We start from the raw sequence: 10141 nt of genomic DNA, 5'->3' as shown, positions 1-10141 counted from the left end.
CTCGTGTCTATTCCCATTGTTACTAGTGTCTATTCACAGTTAATAATATCTATTGCCATTGTCACTAGTATCTATTCCCAGTTACTAGTATCTATTTCCATTGTTACTAATATCTATTCCCAGTCACTTGTATCTATTCCCATTGTTACTAGTATATATTCCCAGTGACCAGTATCAATTCCTATTGTTACTAGTATCTATTCCCATTGTTACAAGTATATATTCATATTGTTACTAGTATCTATTCCCAGTTACTAGTATCTATTCCCATTGTTACTAGTATCTATTCCCAGTTGCTAGTATCTATTCCCATTGTTACTAGTATCTATTCTCATTGTTACTAGTATCTATTCCCATTGTCACTAGTATCCATTCCCATTGTTACTAGTATATATTCCATTGTTACCAGTATATATTCCTATTGTTACTAGTACATATTCCCATTGTTACTAGTATCTATTCCCATTGTTGCTAGTATCTATTCCCATTGTACTTGTATCTACATTGATGCTAGTATCTATTCCTATTGTTACTAGTATATATTCTCATTGTTACTAGTATATATTCCTGTTGGTACTAGTATCTATTCCCATTGTTAATAGTATCTATTCTTATTGATACTAGCATCTTCTTACATTGTCACTAGTATCTATTTTTATTGTTACTAGTATCAATTTTATTTTTTCTATTCGCTATCCATTGAACACTAGTATTTTTTTCATTAGTAGTACTTTTCTTGCAAAACAAAACATTTTGTATCACCGTCAAAACAGCTCGTTGATAGTTTAACTTTCAATTAAAAAAAATTGTTACTCGTAACAACTGACAAAGGCACTAGTCACTAATGTACTAAAGTACTAGTGTTTAATATTTAGAACCTTATACATTTTGACTAGTAACACTCAAAAAGTTACTAGTAACTATTGGAATAAGCACATTTCCATATACGGTTTAGTCTTTAATGGCATTGCTTGTGCACATACATTTGAGCCTCTGATGGTCCTACGAACACACACGCTGAGAAATAAGACGACACAGTCGGTTTGTTGTGAGCTGTCCTTTTCAGGAAACCTGTGGTGAAACAAGACGTTCAGATGTGTCTCTCAACCCTACGCCACGTTGGAGCGTCAGTAGAATTGGAACCTCCCTCCATCTGAGGAGCTCCACCCATGGCTGGAGGGCCACCGCTGGCCTGTCCGGTGGCTAAGAGCTAAGCTATGAGCTCGGCATGGGAAGTGCTCGGTTGTTGGCTGCACGGACCAGCACAAATCTTTCAAAAGAAAGGGGAGTTAATACCAACTGTCTTGTAGGACTCATATGAGTGAGGATTGATTATTTCCCGTCCCAAATTTGTACCAAAACACATTTTGGTGGACTAATGAGGTGAAATCAGTGAAAGTTACAGAACCCGGAGTCATGGCTCAAACCCCATTGGCTCACAGACCCCGGGGCCTCGGGAGGGTGGCCCCTCCCGCTTAACGGACGGTAACCAGATGGTTCAGAGCAGGGGCCCCAAACCACAGGCCCGAGGGCCACATCCGGCCTACGAGACGATTTAATGTGGTCCCGCTTCATGGTGATAATTTATTGATATATCTGGCCCGCCATTTTTTATTCAAATCACAGCGCTTAATTAATCAACACAAATGTACATAATGTTTTCCAAATATAAGACAGACTTAAATAGATCATAAGGGAGCTGCTTCTAAGGCTACGTTCACACTGCAAGCCTGGGTGCTCAATTCAGATTTATTGCTCAATAAGGAAATGCAGTCATTTCGGCGTGGGGGAGGCCGCCGTTCGCAATTCCGAGTTTATTCTCGAAACACAGAGGTGCTTTTTTTTTTTTACGTGGCCCTAATTCTCTTGTGCTTTGTGCTGTTCACACTGTTATGGAAATACTCAACAGAGTTACATATGAGCAAAAACATTTTTATTCGGGCCACTTTTGCCTGCAGTGTGAACATAGCCTATCAGTATTACAAGGCAATTCACGAATGTGTGGGAGAGAAAAACAAAACAAAACAAAACAAAACAAAGCAAAACAGCCTGGTTTATCCATGCCGTTCAACACGGCCCTCCTAGAAGAAGACAACCTGGCCAGTGGCCCCCAGGTCATTTGAGTTTGAGACCTCTGGTTTAGAGGCATGTTAGAATGGCTAGAATGCATAATCTGAATCTAAAACTTCAAAAGCGTGTTTTGGGGACCTCAGAGACCCACATTAACTCGTTGAAAAGGAAAATAATAGGTCCCCTTTCAAAGGATTATGTGCGTAAATAATGGATTACGAAAGTTATAACACACCTCTGACACATTAGCTCTATTATTTGTGCAGAGTTCAAGGCTCCTGCACGCGCTTTAAGCTTCAATTCTGTTCACGTCCCTTAAAAAAGTCACGGCAACACAATTAGAGAATTGGTGAGAGAAGAGTGGATATTTATTTGTTGAATAATTCAACCATAACAAAGTGTGCCTCAGATGAAGCCTGATTACATGCACTGGGCTGTCGGAGCCTTTGTTTGAGACCAGGTTTGATATCAAACCAAAAAGCATCATAATTCGGGAGAGATTTGATCAAATACTGAATAAAGAGAAAATCCTGGAAGTGGTTTAGACGTTGGGGGACAAAGGAAAACCCCTCGCTAATAGCTACTGCCGCAGATCACATTCCTCAAAAATAACGACACCCCGGCGCCCAGGGACGACTGAAGATCAGATCAAATAAGATCAGATAAGAGCAGATCAGATCACAACAGATGAGATGAGATCAGATGAGATCGCACGTCATCAATCCCCATGAAACTCAGGCATCGCAGCAGCAAAAAACAGTCAAATCAACTCGGTGGAGGGATAAGAAGTAAGATGGAGGTCAAAATAAAGGACAGAAAAATGAAAATAAGGTATGCATACACACACATAGCTAACATGGAGGAACTTCAATAAATGTGAAAATGATGACATTGAATGGCACTATTTTTTTTTTTACTGGAAAAATTTGTTATCATTTATTATTATAACCATTGCTGCAGTGCTTTTATATATATAAAATAATAATAATATTATTATTATTATTATAATTATTATTATTGATATTTATATTATTATTGATATTAATAGTATTATTGTTGTTGTTATTATTATTATATACAACTTCAGCATCACTGTATAACACATCACACTGGGGAAGAACACATTTTTCCTCTAATGTCGTTTTCCTTAAATATAGTATTTGCTCAAGCGTTTACATTCTCATTTGTGGGGGATAATTTGACATTATCACATGGCACAGTCCTCAAAAGAAGACATTGTCCTGTCGAGATCTAAATGAAGGATAACGATTCTAATATTTCTCATATATTATGAATTAGTCCTATTAAGGTCGTTTTATTGGATAATTTTCCGTTTTGTTCCATTTGGTTTTAATTCACACGCCGATATTGTGATATGTCTGTGAATGTCATTTTTAAAAAGTGTTTTCGTGGCCTTCGGGCGTGCTTTGATCTGGAATTCCCTCCGGGCTTTCCACACAGATAGCTCCCTCAGATTACAGACGCTCTCACCTTTAAACATGAAGAAGAAAAAAAATGTTGAATTTGGATCCCGCCGGCTCTTTTTAAAAAGCTGCATCCGTGGGAAAAAAAAAAAGCCACGATGTGTGAGATCAAAGCTCGCACGTCGCAAACTTCTGAGCTTTGAGGAGTTTGACGATAAAACGACGGAACTATAAAGCTCCTTATCCGGTTTGAGGGATCCGCATCTAAAGACCAAGGCCAAAAATCATAAATAAGTCTTGACATGAATTATGTCTCTATAGTTGCATCCATAATGAAGTCATCTGCGGAGCTGAATGGGGCGTGGTCTCGCCCTCGTTAATATTCATGAGCTGAGCTTTGAGTGACAGGTACAAGGTCCTTATCTAATCTGATCAAACGTGGTCACTGGCCCTCTGGTTCCACTCAGAGGGTGGGCGTGGCTTATATATATCTTTCTATATTTGGATTTTTTTTTTTTTTATAACACACAATTTATTTGAGGAGGGTGACTTGGTGTTAATTATGTAGAGCTGGACTAAAATTGACAACTGAATGAATAAAACCTGTACTATACATTTTTAATTAAACTGAATTGAATCATTTATATATTTATATGTAAAAATGATATTACAAGTCATACATGTTTTAGCTATATACTGTACAGGGATTTGTGCAAATGACTTTCGGTTCTGAGTAATGTACGGGCCCAGAGCGGCGTGACACACCAACCCAACCATGGAAACCAGCATTTGGGCTTTTCAGCTGTGCGGACAGCGAGCAAGTTAAAAAATGTGCCACATCTTTCCTCCATTAGTTGCATTAAATACCACCGATGCGTGCGACCCCCGCTCGCTCTCCGCTCAGTGGTACATTCCACTGCGGGGGATCAATACCACCCCATCAATCCATAATGCTATAAGTGCTTGATACGACACTGCAGTGTTGGAAATATCACTCGGACGGAGGGCTTTGTTTTTTTTGGAAAATTTGACCCAGTGATCTAAATGAAGCTGTAGCTCTATGCATATTAAACATTAGATGGGCTGTAGAAATGTCCACGACTACACAGAGGATGCACACGCACTCACCTACGGTGTACGCAAGGTGGACCAGTCAGTGCCTTTACATGCACTCGAATAAGCCGATCACAATCAGGCAAAGGAGATATTCAGACCATTGCAGCCGTCATGTGACCACTTCACCCTGATTATCTTCATTTCGGCTCCACTGGGAATCAAAGCAAGCTCCACCCCAAGAATGCACCTGGATTCCTGCTCCCTCGTTTCCGTTTATCGCGGCGCGTAAGTGCCTGAAACCCGCACACGATCGGTAGATCCGAAACCGCAAACAAACCCGGCTGCCGTTGTTTAGGGCGATAAACAACGGTCACCGTAGCAGCCGCCAGTAAACGGGGGCACTTTTGCTGGCAAAGTGAGAGCGTTGTTATGCTGAGTTTGATGAGGGAGCTAAATATAGAAGGATGGAGACGCAAAAACCCAAACGGGGACGTCTGGAAGGAAGTGTTGGGGAGGGCCGTAAACAGAGGTTTGTCCTCGCATATTACAATGTACTTGGCGGAATAAACTCATTGTGAATGTGATTCTGATATAACGCATGTACATACACAGCAGCACACAAAGGCACACGCACGCACGCACACACACACACACACACACACACACACACACACACACACACAGGAAATGGGGAAATGAACAAAGTCAGTGTTTTATCCCCCGAGAAAATATACTGTAAGTGAAAGAACCACTTGTGACAACGGGATTGAGAGCATCCAGTGAGCCATGCCATGCTGCTGTGGAGCGCTGTCAACGCGCTCTGACGGCGGCCTCATCATCAAAAAGCATTAGGACAATAACACCAAAAGAAAAATAAAACCAAAAGGGGGACATTGAATACGGAAATTTTGTTATGATGAAAAAAAAAAAAAAAGAATAATAGATGCATAATAAGAGGCAAATCGGATGACAGTTCTGGTGGAGAGTGGATGAGTAAACAAAGCCATTCTAATTAATAGCTGTTTGTGGAACATGTGTCAGTGTAGTTAGGCAGTCCTTTGAACCCAAGTTATGGACCGCTGCCCCTGGTTCAACCACAAGTGTGTCTTTGACTTTGAAAGTAAAACTAAGTAACTCATTTAAGACTCCTCATTGGGAAATAAGGTATGTTGTATCATGAACCAAGGGACAAAGGTGCGTAACTCTCATTCAGAATGGTCTCTCTCTACATCGCATGCCTGATAAAAGATTTACCTCTCTGTTGGGCCTTTGTGTTTTGATTTTTTTTTTTTTTTTTTTTTATTCTAAGGCGGATGCGATGGGTCATACCTCGCACTCCCTGGAGCCAGAGATTGTGCAAGTGCAGGTTCCGGTGCCGTTGCCCAGCACCTCCAGCGCCTCCGGAGCGGCCGCCGGGTTGTAGCTCATGTAGTACTCCTGAAGCTGGGAGCTCAGGTTCTGCTCCGGCTCGGGGCTCTTCCTGCGATGCTTGCGTCCCACCATGGATCGCTGCTGCAGCAACCGGGGCGCGTCCGGGTAGCGCCGCCACAGGACATAGATAATTGTCAGGATGAGGGACATGGTGAAGAAGATGGCCACGCTGCCCACCACCACCTTGTGCAGAGTCATGTGCTCTATAGACGGTGGCGGTGTGATCAGCAGGCTGTTGCGGGTTGGTCGGATTCGAGGAGCGGAGTCTCTTGGATCCTTGCTCACGTGGCCAGGGAAAATGGGGTATGGGATAGGCTGGGGTCTGGGTGGAGGGACGGGACCCATGGTGGTAGTGGATTGCAGGGGTGGAGAGGCGCTATAGATGACAAAGGTGGGGTCCGAGATTATTTCCGATATAAGCTCTGGGGTTGGCGAGGGCGTTTCAGTTTGATAGTAGTCGTTCTCCTCACAAATGCCGTGATTCCGTGTGACCTCCATAATTTTCTCTCCCTGAAGATACTTTGGGCTGCTGCAGATCATAGTGGTGTCTTTGTTGCCCCGGAAGTTCCTCAACCAGGCCACAAGAGGGCAAATACCCACCCCGCAGTCCCACATGTTCCCAGCCAGGCTGATGGAGGTGAGTGAGATCCAAGCAGACACCGCTTCCTGAGACACATTCGATAGCTTGTTGGATTCTAGGTTGAGGAACTGAAGGTTGGGCAGACAGTGGAAAACGGCTGGATCCAGGGTCTGGATCTCGTTACCGGACAGGTCCAGCTTCTGCAGTGTGTACCACGTCCACGGCAGTCCTTGGTTGACCACCCTGATCCGATTCCACTGCAGGTAGAGCGACCTGAGGTTGGCCAGCCGGGGGAAGAGAAAGAAGTTGATCCTGGAGAACTGGTTGTGCTCCAGGTGCAGTTCCATCAGCTTCTGCAGCCCTAAGAATGTCGTCCGAGTAAGGGCTTTGATTCGGTTGTAGCCCAGATCTAGAAACTCCAAACTTCTGCACTCCAGGAACGCTCGAATGGGTATGTTCGTCAGGCCATTGGAACGCAGGTGAAGGTTTTGCAGCTTCCGCAAACCGTGGAACTGACCTGGCTGCAGCACTTCCAACTTGTTGTACGACAGGTCTAGACTGCGGAGGTTGGGGATCCCATGGAATGTTGCGTTGTGCAGCGACGTGATCTTGTTGGAGCTCAGGATCAGTTCCTTCAGCCGCCGCACACCCTGGAAGGCTCGGCTGTCCAGGACAGAGATCTGATTGTGGTCCAGGTATATCCAGAGCAGCTGGTTCAGGTGAGCGAACTGATAGGGGAGCAGGGTGTGCAGGTCATTGTAGCGCAGCGAGAGACCCTGGCAGCCGACCGAGATGTTTTCGGGAACATCCACAAAGCCGGCTGACTCACAGTGGACAATCTTCCCCTCGCAGCGGCAGTTGGTCGGGCAGGTGCGCTCGCCAAAGCCGAACAGTAGGGGGGCTTGCAAGAGAAAGACGAGTAGAGGGAAGAGGAGATGTGCCAGTCGTCCATCACTCAGCACTGGACCTACAGAGGGAGAAGGAAATCGACAAATGAAAATGTAAGTATTGCTATGAACAGAAAATTTGGTAAACATCTTCATTGGTTGACACTGAAGTTGACATGGAGCAATGAAGGAATGCCGGTCCCGTCTTTCCAGTAATATAACGGTTTCCGTCTATTGCACCAGATCTGCCAGCTGAGTAAATTGGGGTGCTTAGTTAAAGGATTAAGGGACGATTTCAGAGAGAGAGGCTCGAAGGTAAAATATTAAATTATGGAGAAAAAAGTTGTTTTGTCACACAGGATAGGGGATTAATGGAATAGTCTAATAGGATTGGAGCAGCCAAGAGATTTATTTATTATACTTTATTAATCCCTCTGGGGGAAATTAGTTCTCTGCATTTGACCCATCCTATACTGTACCTAGGAGAAGTAGGCTGCTGCAATGCCTCGCCCGGTGACCAACTCCAGCTATTCAGCCAGTGCCAACGACAGGAGTATAAAGCCCCTAACAGACTGTACATGTGTGTGATGGTGAGAGGAAACCCCGCACACCCTAACATAGGGTGTGTGCAAACATGCAATCTCCACACAGTGCAGCGCCCGGGATTCAAAACCCAGGACCTTTCTGCTGTGAAGCAACAGAGCTTACCACTGGGCCACCGTGCTCAGTGACCACCGGCATATCCCCTCATTACAAAATCACACCATCCCAATTATTTGAGCTGACAATCGTTCCGCAAAATCATCAGATTCCACAACTGTATGTTGACATACAAATATCGAAGGAATTTTAAGCCAACAATAGAAATGTTGCGATTGATACAATGCAAATTTAGGCACATTTCCATTGGTTGGCCTGCGGCAATTTTTAAGATAATTAAATTTGGTAAATTGCTGTATATCATTTCATTTACTGTATATTATATTACCTTATCTTAAAATGTTTAAGATAAGACTTCATACTGTGCTATACAGCAACAAATGTATGATTGTTTTGCGCTGCCAGATTCCGGATGCAGTTAAAGGGTTCTCCGTCTCCTTTTCTCCACACAACACCAGCACCAACAACACAACGCAGAGTACCATATCCAGGGTGCTCATACATGCATATTAGGGCTGTCAAACTTTTTAAAATAATGAACTGCATGACAGCACAGCAAAGCTTATATAGAGCGGCCGCACTTGATGCATTACATTACATTACGTCATTTAGCAGACGCTTTCATCCAGAGCGCTTTATTCATACACCCATGGCGGAGGCAGCCATGCGAGGTGTGCGGTGTATGAATCCAGCCGGCGGGAGCAGCTCGGGGCTGAGTGTCGAGCTCTACTAGCACGTCGTCATGTCGTTCCTCAGACACGTTTGTCCAAAGCGACTTACAGCTCACTCCTACGCCGATGGAGCACGGGCGGCCGTGAGAGGCTCAAGGGGAGCCGTTAGGGGGGTTAAGTGCCTTGCTCAAAGACACTTCAGCGCGCTTCCAGGAGGAGCCGGGGAATGGAACTGGCAAGCTCGGGATTACTAGACGACCGGCTCAGCCTCCCGGGCCACTGCCCCTCCTCGGCAGGGTTAAAGTGCCGCCATATGGGTCGGTGGCTGCAATCGACCAGGACGGAGGAGCGGCAGGATCAGGGAGAGGGAGAGCGGAGGATGGAGCGATAGTGATGGAGGACAATGGATGGAAGGAGAGGCTGAAACCGGATCCACAGAACGGGGAGGCGGTCCGCCCAACGGCAGGATCCGTACCAGTGGGCTGTTTGGGCAGCGCTGGGGTTTCAGACGCTAATGAACATTTGAAAAGACCCGATGTCTACATGGCAAATGAAAAAACACAGCAAAGCAGACGGTGCAAAGCCTGGACGCTACGCAGGAAGAGGCCTGGGATGGAAATGAATGGACAAGCTGAACAAAACAACCAAAATTCACCAGAAGAGTCCTCGTTTTGCCCTTGAATGGTTCAGTGATTTCAGTTTAAATCACTTCTATGTTACGTCGTATGCCGCATCACAAACGTTGGGTAGTTCAATGCGCCTGTAAAAAATTCTACTTTCAACACATATGTGTTACTTGCTACAGCATATAATAAATTTAGAACAATGTTAAGTAAGAAAACCTTTATTTATAAAATGCCTTTCACAAACAAAGTTAGTGGGAAAAGTTAAGTGTATAGAGTGAGGATTTCATCATTATTCAATCCTGCAGTTCTAGGAGTCTGGGGCGTACGGTGCACTCATCTCAATGACACCATGACATTCAAGTTTGCAGCAATAGCAAATGGACGCAAGAAAAAACATGAATTTACCGTTTTCAAATCGTTTTTCTCGACTAAAACAGCGATCATGTTCATACACCAAACCTAGGCTATCAACAGTCAAATGAAACAACTTGAGAAAAAAAAAAATATTCAGCGAAAAGTGAGACTAAGACGACCTCTCAACAGTCTGCCAAAATAACCGTTTGTCCCACACAAAACTAGATGTCCTCCGTCATTTTAACCATAAATAAAGGAAAAAACCAGAGTGTTCAAAGAATGACTCATTTTAACGATGCAATTCAATACATGCCTGAATAAGAAATAGAAATTCAATGAGCCCAGTAATTACTTTGTGATTTTACTCCAGAAGATGAATTGA

The 10141-nt window shown here is 44.0% G+C and overlaps 1 protein-coding gene across 1 annotated transcript in view; it reads right to left on the bottom strand.

Moving 5' to 3' along the window:
- The window catches only part of LOC307243381 (leucine-rich repeat transmembrane neuronal protein 4-like), a gene marked incomplete at its 3' end in the record, with an annotated part of 82416 nt that overhangs the window by 48838 nt on the left and 23437 nt on the right, over positions 1 to 10141 (bottom strand). Inside the window, exon 2 of the mRNA XM_080018181.1 lies at positions 5880 to 7528. Within this exon, the coding sequence (XP_079874307.1) occupies positions 5880 to 7528 (1649 nt within the window). The remainder of the gene's footprint in view (positions 1 to 5879; positions 7529 to 10141) is intronic.

The sequence above is a fragment of the Zeus faber genome (genome assembly GCF_960531495.2).
Source record: "Zeus faber genome assembly, chromosome: 17".
Lineage (NCBI taxonomy): Eukaryota > Metazoa > Chordata > Actinopteri > Zeiformes > Zeidae > Zeus > Zeus faber.
The sequence above is the reverse complement of the archived record's forward strand: the minus strand, read 5'-3'. Positions and strand labels throughout refer to the sequence as shown.